At 41.4% G+C, this 13,457-nt stretch overlaps 1 protein-coding gene across 10 annotated transcripts in view; it reads right to left on the bottom strand.

Annotated features, from left to right (window-relative positions):
• JAK1 (Janus kinase 1) overlaps positions 1–13,457 on the bottom strand; it is a 124,840-nt gene that overhangs the window by 46,628 nt on the left and 64,755 nt on the right. For all 10 annotated transcript variants that reach the window (XM_082687810.1, XM_082687813.1, XM_082687817.1 and 7 more), the window contains 2 exons: positions 3,971–4,053; positions 1,290–1,488 (listed from right to left, as the gene is read on the bottom strand). In XM_082687810.1, coding sequence (XP_082543936.1) covers positions 1,290–1,488; positions 3,971–3,976 — 205 coding nt within the window. In that variant the 5' untranslated portion in view covers positions 3,977–4,053. The remainder of the gene's footprint in view (positions 1–1,289; positions 1,489–3,970; positions 4,054–13,457) is intronic.

Raw genomic sequence — 13,457 nt, forward strand, 5'->3', positions numbered from 1 at the left:
AAAGCTGTTGTCAAGAGCTGGTTCCTTATATACTTCGCTATCTAGTCAAAACAACTTTAGAAGATTAATACATTTCCCCCCTAATAATTTACATAGCTCAGCTGATTTTATCTAATGTCCTGTTTAGTTAGTAAGGGCCTACTACACTCTTCCCTGTAGCACCAATCTCTCCCCTTTTATTGGAACTCTGGTATTTAAAGCATTTGAGGCAGATATATATATATATAGATATAGAGATATATATATATAGATATAGAGATATATCTATATATATGGGTTCCTAGATAAGCTGTATCACAAACTAGGTAAGTATTTCTTGAAATGTCTCCACTATCCCAATATATTGTCCTGAGGGCTAAAGATGATGTATAAATGAAACACGGATCAGACGACTGGCCATCATCACTAGTCATATCATCATCATAAAATAGTTTTTTTTTTTTTTAGAAAGAGCTTTATTAAGATATAATTTATATATTATAAAGCCTACCCATTTTACTGTAAATTTCAGTGAATTTTAGTATATTTACAGTTATACAACCATGACCACAATCCCAGGAGATCAGATCGTATATTTATGTTTCTATGATTTAACTTTACTAGTCATATACAAGGGTGTAGAAAAAAGCTATGACTGATTCCAAGTTCAAAGGATAACAAAGAGGGCTTCATTTTGTTATTCAGTTTGGTTTCTCACCTTCCGAGGGCAACAGGCTAACTTAAGTAAGACAAGGTTCACATGGAGGGGGGGAAAAAAAAAAGACCATGTTGTTCACAGCCTCACTGCCCTTTTTACAAGCTGGCATTCTGACCAAGCCACAAAGTGACACTCAACTTCTCACTTCAAGTCAGAATCATGGGGGAGGGAGCAGATTAAAGTGGCGAAAGAAAGGATCACACTTTTCAGAAGAAGTTTTGAACAATCATTCAGATATTGAGAGATGCCATTACTGAGCATGTAACTTTGTACTCCCTGTTTTTATTCATTTAGTGCTGATATGATTCCAGTTTCCTAGAGGTAGGGGAAATAAAAACTGAGCCTCCACAGCAAGCAAGCATCATTCCCTGGTATCCCAAAGTCATGAGTGACAGAGCAAGAACAAGACATTTTATGATCAAGAAAGTGCAAAGTCAAACTTCCAAAATTAAAATCACTAGCCTACAGTCAAATGCAAGTAAGTGGCAGAGGCAGGGCAGAACCCACACAGCAGAGTTCCAGGGTGCGGGGGGGGGGGGGGGTGGCAGAGACACTGGGATGCACCTGCTGGACCCGGGCAACCTGTACTCACAGCATTCCTGCGCAGCCCTGATGCAGATCTCCTCCGCAGTGTACTCTCCGCTGCCCAGCCGGAGGGGCTCCCTATCAGAAAGATAGAAGAGCACTTCCACTCCTGGCTCAGGGGCCTCCAGATTCACCTCCGTCTTCTTAGAGCTCCTCATTTTAGCACAGAAAGCCATGGCATTGCAGTCCTCTTTTATATTTAGATACTGTAGTGGAAGGAAAACAAGACTGTGTGGTCATTCTATGTGCTAAAAGTTCGAGTGGTGCAAGAGACTGTCAGGAAGGTAATGGAAGCAGTCAGAACTACCTCTCAAGCAAGTTAAGTACCTCTCCCTGCACCTTGCCTCTCTGAAAATCAAACGCATCAGAAGGTATAAGAGGTGAAACCATCTACTCTAATTACACACATAATCCATTATGCATTCTAATTATGATTAGATCATGTTCTCAAAAATCAGAATAATTTTAGACACAGCCTAAATTTGTTTTCTCTATTGGCACACAAGTAGTAGTTGAAAAATGTGGCTCATTCTGGAACCACTGATGTTAATGCTGCAGCTAGCTCTACCAGAATCATTTTACTTCTGAATTGACCCATGGCCAAGTTAAATGGTCTTTTAACTTTGTCTATCTCCCACTAACCAGGAAGCTCAGTGAGGGCATGAACCATGTCTTTTCTATCCTCATGCCCCGAGTCTAGCCCAGGGCTGGCTCTGAGATGGCAGACACAAAAGGACTACCAATTCGGGTTCATGAGCCATATGGAAGTGTCTTGAAAACTAATGAACAGAGCCAGGTCCCTGTCACTCCATGGGCAGGTAGGAGGATGGGCAGCATTTTGTGACAGGAGAATGAGGGCTGGAAGCCTTGCTTTGAAGAGGTCAGAACTTGTTACTGAGAAACTCATAAATAAGTCATTCACCTCTGCTCCCCACTAAAGGGAGGGTAACAAGGATCGAAGAGTCAGCCAGCTACTTAGCCTTAGACGGGGCAGAAAGTAGGGGGAACAAAGGAAAACCCTATACATTTTTTCTTCCCCTCACTCTGACACCAATCACTTAGACACAAACTAACTTCTATGACCCCAGGTTTCTACTTTCCTTCTGCCTGCCAACCCAACCTTCACTTGGCCCTCAAAGTAATGTCTCTGTAACACATATCAGATCCTCCAAAGGCTTCCCATTAATCTACAAGTGCCATCTCAAACTCCTCACAGAGCCCCTCCATTGCCTGCCAGCTAGCTCCCCACCCCACTCCCCCAACCTCATCTTCCATTACTCCTAGCCTCTGACTTCATGCCTGAAAACCAACAAAGCTGCCATTCATCGTTCTTGTCACTCCAGCTCCCTCCCTGTCCTGTTTTTCACACCTTCCTGCCTTTGGTCATCCTGGTTTCTTTGCCAGGAATACCTCCCCACTTCATCCTCTTCATGGCAAGCTGCAATTTTCTTTAGAGCTCAGCTTGGACATTACCTCCTCCAAGAAGGACTTAGGAACCTCCATCCCATCCCCTAAGTTAGATGCCCTCTCCCAAGATCACCTCGCTGTACTAACCACACTGGGTTATGACCATCTTATGCACATGTCTGTCTCTCTCAATCATGTATGCTGGGAGTTTCTTAAGGGCAAGGACCATGTCACTCATCTAGTGATAGCATAGATATTCCCAGTACCTAGCACAGAACCTTACATTTAATAGGCGCTTGCAGAAAGGCCCAAGGAAGCTCCTCCAAACAAGACAAATCAAGAGTATGGACAACAGCCACAGGTCTTTTCACCAAACTCATGCGCTTGTTTATTAGCTGCCCTGGTGAGGCAAGATACTTACAGTAGAGACACGAATCGGATATGCCTCAATGCTACAACTGAGAGGCACTCAATTTTACTTGTTTCACCTTGAAAACCAGAATCTTCCAGAACACAGGCTGTAAGAGTAGCTCATAACTTACCCTGAGGGTTCAGATCAACTGTCAAGGAAGAAAGTTTTTAAACCCAACACTGAAGCTCCCAACTCCACCCCACAATGAAAAATAGACACAGAAAACAAAACAGCTGCAGTCAGCTTTACAATGTAAAATAAGCCTTTGTCATTGAGATCCTATAGAGCTGTGGCAGGGGAAGAACTCAGAGATGGGGTTATACCCTTTCACCCCAAGGAAATGATCAGGTAAGTATACAAATTATATATGTACAAGGTGTGGCACCACTTAAAATAAGAAAAACCACAACTGGCAATGTCCAACAGGAGATGAAACAAAACGAGAACAATCAACATAAAAGATTACTATACAGCTGTTAAAAAAGGTGAGATAAAGCTACATGAACCCACACTGGCAGACATACAGGACATACAGCAAAGTGAAAAAAGCATAATGTGTATAATATGACCCTTTCGGTCATGCATATGCATAATATGGAAAAACATACAATAAACTGTTAAAGTGCTGAATATCTAGGAAGGATTATAAGGGAAGTTTACCTTTTACTTTGGAATTCCTATATTTCCATACTCGGGATTTTTAAACCAGCACACTCAAATTTGGAAACAAACAAAAATTAAAATACCAATAATTTAAAAGTAAAGGATATAAGGGCGCATAGCCCTGTAAATCCAACATCAGTTTCATTATTCTTTCTAAAAGCTATTTTCCTTTTGGCCCTTCTTTAAAAATATGAAAATGTATATACCTGCATTTATTCGGCTGTCCAAAGTCCTCCAAAAAGCAGACTGGATTTTCTTCTCTACTTTCCAAAGTCCGTTTAGAGCTGAGCTAAAAAACAAGGATAAATAAATAAATCAGCTGCAGAGGTAATTGCATCAGAAAGTAAGAGGACACTTTTATTAAGGAAGCAGCCCAAACCAAAAGTGGGCAGGAAAAAGCATTTGGGAGGAAGAAGGAAAAGAAAATTGGTGAGGACACTGAGAGGACAGAGAAGCATCTCAGAAGATGATATTTTCAATGCTTCAAGCAAGGAAGCCAGGGACTTTGCTTCCTGGCATAGAGCGCCCTGTATAGTTTAAGTGAGGACCCTGTGCTTTTCCATCAACAACCTCCCTCCTGGGGCTGTGAACAATAGGACACCCAAAGATACATTTCCTTTAGAATTACCCTCCCCCAACTTGGCCTCATTTTAATGGTGAAATATCTTACACTACGGTGAAAGGGGGAAGGCCTAGGAATAAATCTAATGAAAAATGCTTTTTGTTCTCCCAGTATTTTTTGAGGCATTCTTCCTTGAAAACTTAGGTAGCAACATAAAGATACCAGCTTGATTCTGTAGAATTAAAGTACTTGATCCCACCATCTTCATCACCAACCACCACCCTCCACCCCCTGCCCAAAACACGCACACAGAACTCTATTTTTTTTTTTTTTTAATTTGACAGGGAGAGATAACAAGTAGGCAGAGTGGCAGGCAGAGAGAGAGAAAGAGGAGGAAGCAGGCTCCCTGCTGAGCAGAGAGCCCGATGCGGGACTCAATCCCAGGAACCTGAGATCATGACCCCAGCTGAAGGCAGAAGCTTTAACCCACTTAAGCCACCCAGGCGCCCCCACAGAACTCTCTATTAACAACTCTCCAGATGCCTCTCACAAATTTTTTAACAGTAGAATCAAATAATTTTTGCAACTAAGGAGTAACCACCGTTAGTCATTTCCGAGTTAAGACAGATTACGGTCTGTTTTCTGTCATTCATTCAATACACTTCATCAGAACTCTACATTGGGAAGTGCACAATCCCAAGCAGTACATGGCAGAAGTACAAAGGGGGTGGGGAAAAGGAGATGAGTATGGGTAACCTCCAAGGCTGCAGGCCAGTATTCCCACAGGACCTTATGATCAAAGTGGGAGATGGCACAAATGAAAACATAAAAGCAATTTAAAATCAATCCTGTCACAATGTCATCTTCTGGAGGCCAGGAAGAGGATACAAGTATGAATTTTGATATGACAATTTCGACTTGGCTATTTTGACAGGGACAATGTTAACAAGAGTCAAAGAATAAATCCTTATACTCTCAGGTTTTAAAAAATTAATATAATCAATTATTTTAATTATGTGAACAGATACCCTGCCCTGCATCAAAAGAGCAATGTGAAATTAGCTACATGCTAATTAACACTTTGCTTCAGCTCAGAATCAGAGTTTCAAATGTCACATTTAGGAAATTCATTATTTTGAGCAGTTCTTCATTGCCAGAAACTGACCTATATTAGGAGGCCACAATAAAGAAAAGGAACAATATGGTCCCTGCTTACATGGAGCGGACAGTCTACAGTGGAATCAAACAACGATGCACATAAAGGGGTAATTATAAAGAGTTTAAAAGGTCATGATGGAAAAAGAGAGAGATATAATAAGAAGAGTGTCATCTGGTGCCGGACTCAAGAGCGAAGTAATACTGAGCTGAGATGTAATGGATATCCAGGGAGGTGGGGAGAAAACAGTAAAGGATTAGCATGTGCAAAGGTCCTGTAGAAGGAAGGGGCTAGTCTCATCCCTCCTGCTTCATAAATGGGGAAAAACTCTCCAATACTCTTTTTGACCTGGGCAAAGCACAGCACTATTGGTTCATCAGCAGTATTTGCTAACAACACGTCTGGGGCCTCTCTGAGTATTCCTGGAAGCATGCTATTGTATGCTACTGCCACGGAGGAATGAAAATGTACCAGATGGACTCCATGCTCTAAAGCATTAAGAAGTCTGCTCCAGGGGCACCAGGGTGGCTCAGCGGATTAAGCCTCTGCCTTTGAGCAGCATTGCTCTCTGCTCAGCAGGGAGCCTACTTTCCCCTCTCTCTCTCTCTCTCTCTCTCTGCCTGCCTCTCTGCCTACTTGAGATCTATCAAATACATAAATAAAATCTTTTAAAAAAAAAAAAAAAGCCTGCCCCAAATCAGGAAAGGGACACTTACTCAAAGCTTTTCAGATCAGGAAGAGAGCTATAGGTTCCACCAGCCTCCAGCTCTTTAACAAAGACAACAGCATAAATCCTTTTATAACTCACAAAGGATTTTAAAATGCACCATCAGATTGCATATTATAATTTGAACTCAAAAGTCACAGGGCTGTTCTGAGCCTCATCTAAGATTTGAGAGTCAGCCAAAAATCACCAAGGTTTTTCTAGAACTAGGATTATATGAAAACCTATAGTAAAGGAGAGTTTGCTTTTTCCATTAGCCTTCTCTACTGCAAGCCACACTATATTGAAATCAGAGAGTACTTAATTTTCAAACTGACCTCCAGTATTACTGGACAAGACAATAAAATGGTATTGATTTGTGGTACTACCCTAGAGATTAAACTCTTAAGAAAAACAGGATCAGTAACAGAATTTCTAGATAATACACATTTACTATGATTTTTTTTAAAGATTTTATTTATTTATTTGACAGACAGAGACCACAAGTAAGCAGAGAGGCAGGCAGAGAGAGAGGAGGAAGCAGGCTCCCTGCTGAGCAGAGAGCCCGATGTGGGGCTCGATCCCAGGACGCTGGGATCATGACCCCAGCCGAAGGCAGAGGCTTTAACCCACTGAGCCACCCAGGCGCCCCTACTATGATGTTTTTATATGTTGATTCAATAACAACAAAATCTCTGCTCTCAAAAAACTGACACTCTAATGATAAAAATGTAAAAACACCCATAAAGCACTTAAAAGACATGCTAGACACTCTTATCAGTACTTAAATCTAAAATTGCTGATCCACTTTATATGAAATGACACCTGTCCTCATTCAGGATGAGTTTTTTGCTGCTACAGACTGTGCAAAAGCTTCACTCAAATAACATCTCTTTCCACATAAAGCAAGCAAGATGCTCTCTATTTATTTTAAGAACAGGTAAGAAAGAGCAAGATCAGTTTCTAAATACGCTGGATAATTCCAAGAAATCAATTTAAGTTTCTTGTTACAGATACAAAAAGAAAATCTTTAATGCTAAAAAAAAACTGGAATCGCATGATACCCTTTAAAAATAATAAGATTCACTGGGTCCCATTCCCAAAGCAAAGAAGCTCAGAAAATGGGAAGAATAAGAGTGAGTAATCAAAAGCTCTTTGATAATAGCAGTGAATTCTTCCACACTAATTTACTTACAAAATTTCAAGTTTTTGAAAAAATTGCTTTTATTTCTATGATCAGAGGACTGCTTTCCTGGTCTTGTAGATGTTACTTTTCATTAAAAGGGGGGGGGCAGGGAAATTTTGTGGGGTCTCACAATTCTTTGATTTACAAAGTCTCATACAGGAGACAAAGTCTGATACTTCCTGAATGAGAAAGAACTAACAGAAACAAAACACAACTCTGTGGGTCTGAACAGGGCTTGGCTACAACAGAGGAATTTTACAACTATTTTCCAAGATGTTAAACTCCTAGAAATCTGTTAGTCTGAAGATAAACCCTCTTACATTGTCAAGGACATCTTTTGAAATACAGGTATCTGTGTAAGGTAAGAATATACAATTAAACTTTGAATAGTGAAGAGACATAGAAATAGACCATGTTAATATTCATAAGTATGATCAGAATAGGATGGCTTTTGGCCAAAGGCCACTGTCAGATTTACACGATAAAAACAGACTGGATGATGGTTAAAAATCAATGACAAGAGTCAGACTACAACACTTTGGGTATCTGGTTGTTTTTACTAAAACACACACAGTGAGTCACTATATGTACACCTTAAAGGAATCAAAGTTTTTGGTCTGTGTTGGGCTGGCAGAAAGGGCTACTTAAGATGGCGAAAGTTCCCGCCACAAAACCTGAGCTTGGACAGGAGAACAAAGACCCAAGCAGGAACCCGATGGGACCCTGACAAGCAGGAATCTGAGACCCCCGCCCCAGGCTCCAGTGGACCAATGGGACCCCGACGAGCAGGTGAAATATCCAAATAAGGGAACCTTGCCAAAAGACCCCTGAACTCCCCTCGAGGACCCTTAAAAGTCCCCTCCTCCATGCCTTGGGTGCGACTTCCCCCACTCTGCTTTCCAGAGTCGCGGAACCTCGCCCAAGGGTGCCCACCTCCTCCCAGTGCAACTTTCCTGGCTCCCCTTCTCCTGAACCCTGAAACTTTGCGGGAGAGCGTTTTTAATAAATCTTGCCTTGCACCCACTTTGCCTGGTGTTGTGTTTATCTCGCCGTAAAAACCTTACAATTTGGTTTCTGAAGTAGAAAATACAAAAGTTGAAAGTTAAAGTATGAACCTAGAAAAATTGAAAAGAAAAATATGTAATTTAGAAATATTTCCTGAAATCAGCTGCCTAAAAAATTTTAAGACTAAATTTCTTAGACCTTAAAAAACTATTTCAGCAGGCACAGCCCTAAGGCCAGGGAGGAAACCTAACATAACAATACAAGCTCCAAGAGGGTAGGGACTTTTGTCCTGGTCAGTGCTGGTCACCAGCACATATTAGATAATCAATAAATAATCAAATACAGTTGAATCTTGAACAACACAAAGGTTAGGCACACTTGCTCCCACATCAAAAATCAGCATATAACTTTTTATTCCCCCCTCCAATTTAACTACCAATAGCCTACTGCTAACCGGAAGCCTTACCAATAACACAAAGTCAATTAACACATATTTGTATGTTTTATATATTATATACTGTATTCCTATAATAAAGTCAATTAGCAAAGAAAACGTTATCAAGAAAATCGTAAGGGGGGGTGCTCGGGTGGCTCAGTTGTTAAGCATCTGTCTTTGGCTCAGGTCATGATCCTAGGGTCCTTCCTCAGCAGGAAGCCTGCTTCTCTCTCTCCCACTCCCCCTGCTTGTGTTCCCCCTCTCGCTGTGTCTACCAAATAATAAAATTTTTTTTAAAAATTAATTTAAATGGAAAATCATAAGGGAAAGAAAATACATTTATTTACAGCACTGTAATATATATATATATATATATATATATATATATATATATAAAAATGTATATAAGTGGGCCCATGCAATTCAAACTTTTGTTATTTAAAGATCAACTGCAGTTGTTAAAGAAAAGATGAAGGTAACAAAGTAAGCAACATTACTGAGCTGATACACAACTAGCAAGTGTGCCCCTGGACAAAACATTTTAATCTCTCAGCCTCAGTTTCCTGATTCCTCAACCTGAGAGGAAACATCCTAAAGGAAGCATGCCTAAAGGATCAGAAAGATCTTTCAAAAAGTCTTCATTGAGCTCCTACAAAGCCTTTTTCAAACAGGGCTGTTGATGTGGAAGTACCCAGAAAGGTGTTAAGTGCTAAAGCAATATATTGTAGGCTTCATGGCAAAGGCCTTGGGCTGTGAGCCTCTCTGAAGAACAAAAGAATACACAGGGATTCAGAGCAAAAGCCTGGCCATAAATGAAGTTCCACTTCATAAATCTAGCAGGGCCGTGAAGAGAGTGAGCCATCCTGAGCAGGGTGTGAATCCTGCCTTCCCCACCTACCAGCTCCTGTCATCTTCAGCAAGCTACTTAGCATCCGAAACCTCCATGTACTCAGTTATAAAGGGTTAAGTGAGTTAATGCAAATAAAGAGCCTAATGCAGAGCTTATCAGGCAGCAAGCATTCACATTCTGGCCCTAACTTCTGTTAAACAGATTACATCTTGATGGAACACAGTTCCAATCAAGGAGAGGAAACTCCAGTCTATACAGAGCACCAGCAACATCTCATGAGAGGAGCTGGGCACTTTCCACTTAATTCTCATAAGAAGCGGGGGAGGTTTGAGGCCAGTCAGTGGGAGTACGGGAAGTCAAACAGAGGACTCCTGATTCCAAGGATCGCTCTTTCCTCTGAAGGGCAAAAGCTACTTTAAAATGCCTCCGATCACCTACATCACTGTCTTCTCTGACTTTTTAGTATTTCTCACAGCCTAACATCCACCTAGGAGACTGAACTCATTCCAAGGCTTTTTCCCTCCAGAGACTGAAAGAACTGTCATTTTTTTTAACAGATTTTTTTAAAAACAGATTTTATTTATTTATTTGACAGAGATAAAGAGCACAAGTAGGCAAAGCGGCAGGCAGAGGGAAAGGAAGGATCAGACTCCCTGCTGAGGAGGGAGCCTGATGCGGAATTCGGTTCCAGGACCCTGGGGTCATGACCTGAACTGAAGGCAGACACTTAACTGAGCCACCAAGGCGCCCCAAGAGCTGTCATTAAAAAAAAAAAAAAAAAAAATTGAAGCACCCAGGCACAGCCCGCATGCACACAGACCCTCCTTGAGGCCTAAGACAGGCACCAGGCTAGGGAAAGAAAGCATCTCTGCTTCCCTTCCAGTCTCCTCACTAGAGACTCTGCTCCCACGGAACTCTGGAAGCGACTTCTGTCAGTTGCTCCCAATACCCCCCGCCTTGCTGAGACCTAGAGTAAGTGCTCCGATGAAAGCATCACAAGATACTGTGCAGAGTGGATGGATTCCAGCCAAAAGGACGACATAATCTAAATACAAAATCTGCTATTTTTTCCTGTCAGCAAGTCAGAATTATGGCTTTTCTATATGCCATTCCTGCCACACAGAATAACTCACTTCTAACTATAGCAGCAATTCCAGGAATAACCGAGAACCGTAAGTGCTGCTTCATTTACAATAAACTGCTAGGGATGATCAAACAATCAATGCCAACTCGATGGGTCAGGGCTCTCTGCACAGCTCCCAATGAGCCTGCTTACCCTGACAGACAATTTCTGATCAAAGCAAATATAGTACTCTGCCTAATTAAAGTCAATAAGTATTTTCCTAAAAGCCACATTGTATCAAGATGCTTTGCTACTTTTCTTTTCTTCTTTTACCACTAATACATCTATAATGTCACTAGAGAACACAGAATATAGGGGTCAGGAATATGGTGGCAGGAGACACTGCAAACACAGTGGGAAGAATGACCTGTCTTCACCTTATGTGCTTTTCAATCATTCATCCCTAAAATACATATTAAGCACTTGTGCCATCACAATAAAACCTTACATTTGCACGGTTCTTTATGGTTTAAAAGGGCTTTCACATCTATAACCACATTTGAGTCTCACGGCCCCTTTCACAGATGAGAAGATTCAGGTTCGACAGTCCCACAGTCAAGTGAGTGGCAAGATGGGGCTCAAACACATTTCTCGGCCTCTGACTTCATTGCCTTTTCTCACTTTGCCCCATTTCCTTGGTCAAGGCACGGGGCTTTGGCAGAATCTAAAGAAGCATCACGATTAAAACCGAGCCCACCAAAACCTTGCCATCCATTAACAGCTGGAAAGATAAACAGATCCATGGGGGGAACACCAGACAGCAGTTGTGGGGGGATGCAGACAGGCAGCAGGAAGAGCAAGAGTCAGTAAGAGAGGGCTGTGCAGTGATCAGGAAGAGTGGAATCAGTTTCCAGCTTTGAGGAAGACAGAAGATTTTAAAAGACAGAAAGGAAGGGTGTGGCTGTTCTGGAAAAGAGCCAGGCAAAAAGAAAATCACAGGGATGGGTGTATAAGAAGGAGGGACCATGTAGGAAAGAGGCAGGAATCATGGAAAGGTGAGGGAGGGTCCAAATGAGGACAGGAGGACGCCAGCTTCCTCCTGCGGGGAACAAGAGAAACCACCCATAGGAGCCCTGGTTCCAGCCTGGTTCTGTCAGGACCTGCCTGGTCTTAAACAAGCCTCCAAAGCTTCCTGAGCTGAAATACTGTGTAATAAAAAAAAAAAAAAAAAAAAAAAACCAAGATGACCTCCAAGGTTCCTTAAAAAATAGGAGGTCTGAAACCATAATATGCCACACCTTAATACAGCTAATTTTTCATTCATTTGTATTTCCAAGACGACATGCTTCAACAACTTCTTGCTGATGATGCATCTGACAAAGTTTGAGGGTAACTGTAATTTAATAGAATACACAGGAAACACGGAATCCCCTCATCCCTTGCTAACTTTTACTAACTTACTCGTGTGTCTATTGCAATATTAACCTACCCCTTCTCTATTATGTACTAAGCTGTTTTAGGGCAAAAACCAATCTAACATTTTTCCTGTAATTCTTTAACCACTTAGGGTTCTTGGGTGCAAACAAAAGAAACCAGTTCCACTCACCTTAGGATAAAAATGAATTAAGAGAAAGCTATAAGAACACAGGAACAGTCTCATCAGGACACCATTCTAGCTTGGCTACCACAGGTCCCTGGCCATTACCACAACTGGACTCCTGGCTCTGCTGCTTCCCTGAACGATCTCAAGCCCCCACTACATGCTCACACCATTCCCTCTAGATTCAAAGCCCTGTGGCATGGGGATCCAAGAGGCTGCACCAAGTTCACCCAGTCATGTGTCTGCAATTTCCTTCAGCTTCCACAGCAACAACACATGATCACTCTAGAAATGAAGGGAGTTCAGAGCTAGACAAATGGCAAATGTCCAGTCCAGTCTATAGTCTCAACAAACTCAGCTATTACCTCAAAAGACAGGTGAAGTTAGGGGAGAAAAATAAGAAATCTCAGGAAAAATGGTCCCCTATACCTCTCCTCAACCAAAAAACTATGATCAGTTCTTATGGTTAGCATTGAAACAGTCTGCCGACCAAGTCTCCAATCTTAAACTGCAGGCAAAGCTCTTCAGTGGACCATATTTGTACAACGAGCAATGCACTCTGACCTCATCAATGCAGCAGACTTGACCACTAGGTCAACACTCAGAGCACTGAGCCACCGCTCATTCACCTGTCTGGTCTGTCCCAGCTCAGCTGAGAATCTAGTAAGGGTTAGTTATACATCACTATCTGAGATCCTGTGCCAACAGCCACGCTTTACAACATCTTTCCAAACCTTTTTGACTATAAGCCACAGTAAAAAATATATTTTCCAGTATATTTGTGTATATGTGTGTGACAAAAAATCAGTTTCACAGAAAGATAGAAAGATAGACTTACTATACACAATTCATTCCATTTTCTATTCTATACTATTATTTCTATTCTATACTATTTAATAAATTTTTAAAATGCTGAACAAGTCTCTCAAAACAGTTTTCACAGTCCACTAATGAATAACAAACTAGTTTGAAAAACACTAGTTTAAAGGATTCTACAAGACTACCAACATTATTTACTTTACAGTCACTGTTTATATTCTTTTTTAAAAAAGATTTATTTGAGAGTGAGTGAGCGAGCAAGAGAGAGAACGAATGTGCACAAGGGGAGGGCCCCGAGGGGGAAAGAAAGAGA

This window comes from Mustela nivalis (assembly GCF_964662115.1).
Source record: "Mustela nivalis genome assembly, chromosome: 10".
Lineage (NCBI taxonomy): Eukaryota > Metazoa > Chordata > Mammalia > Carnivora > Mustelidae > Mustela > Mustela nivalis.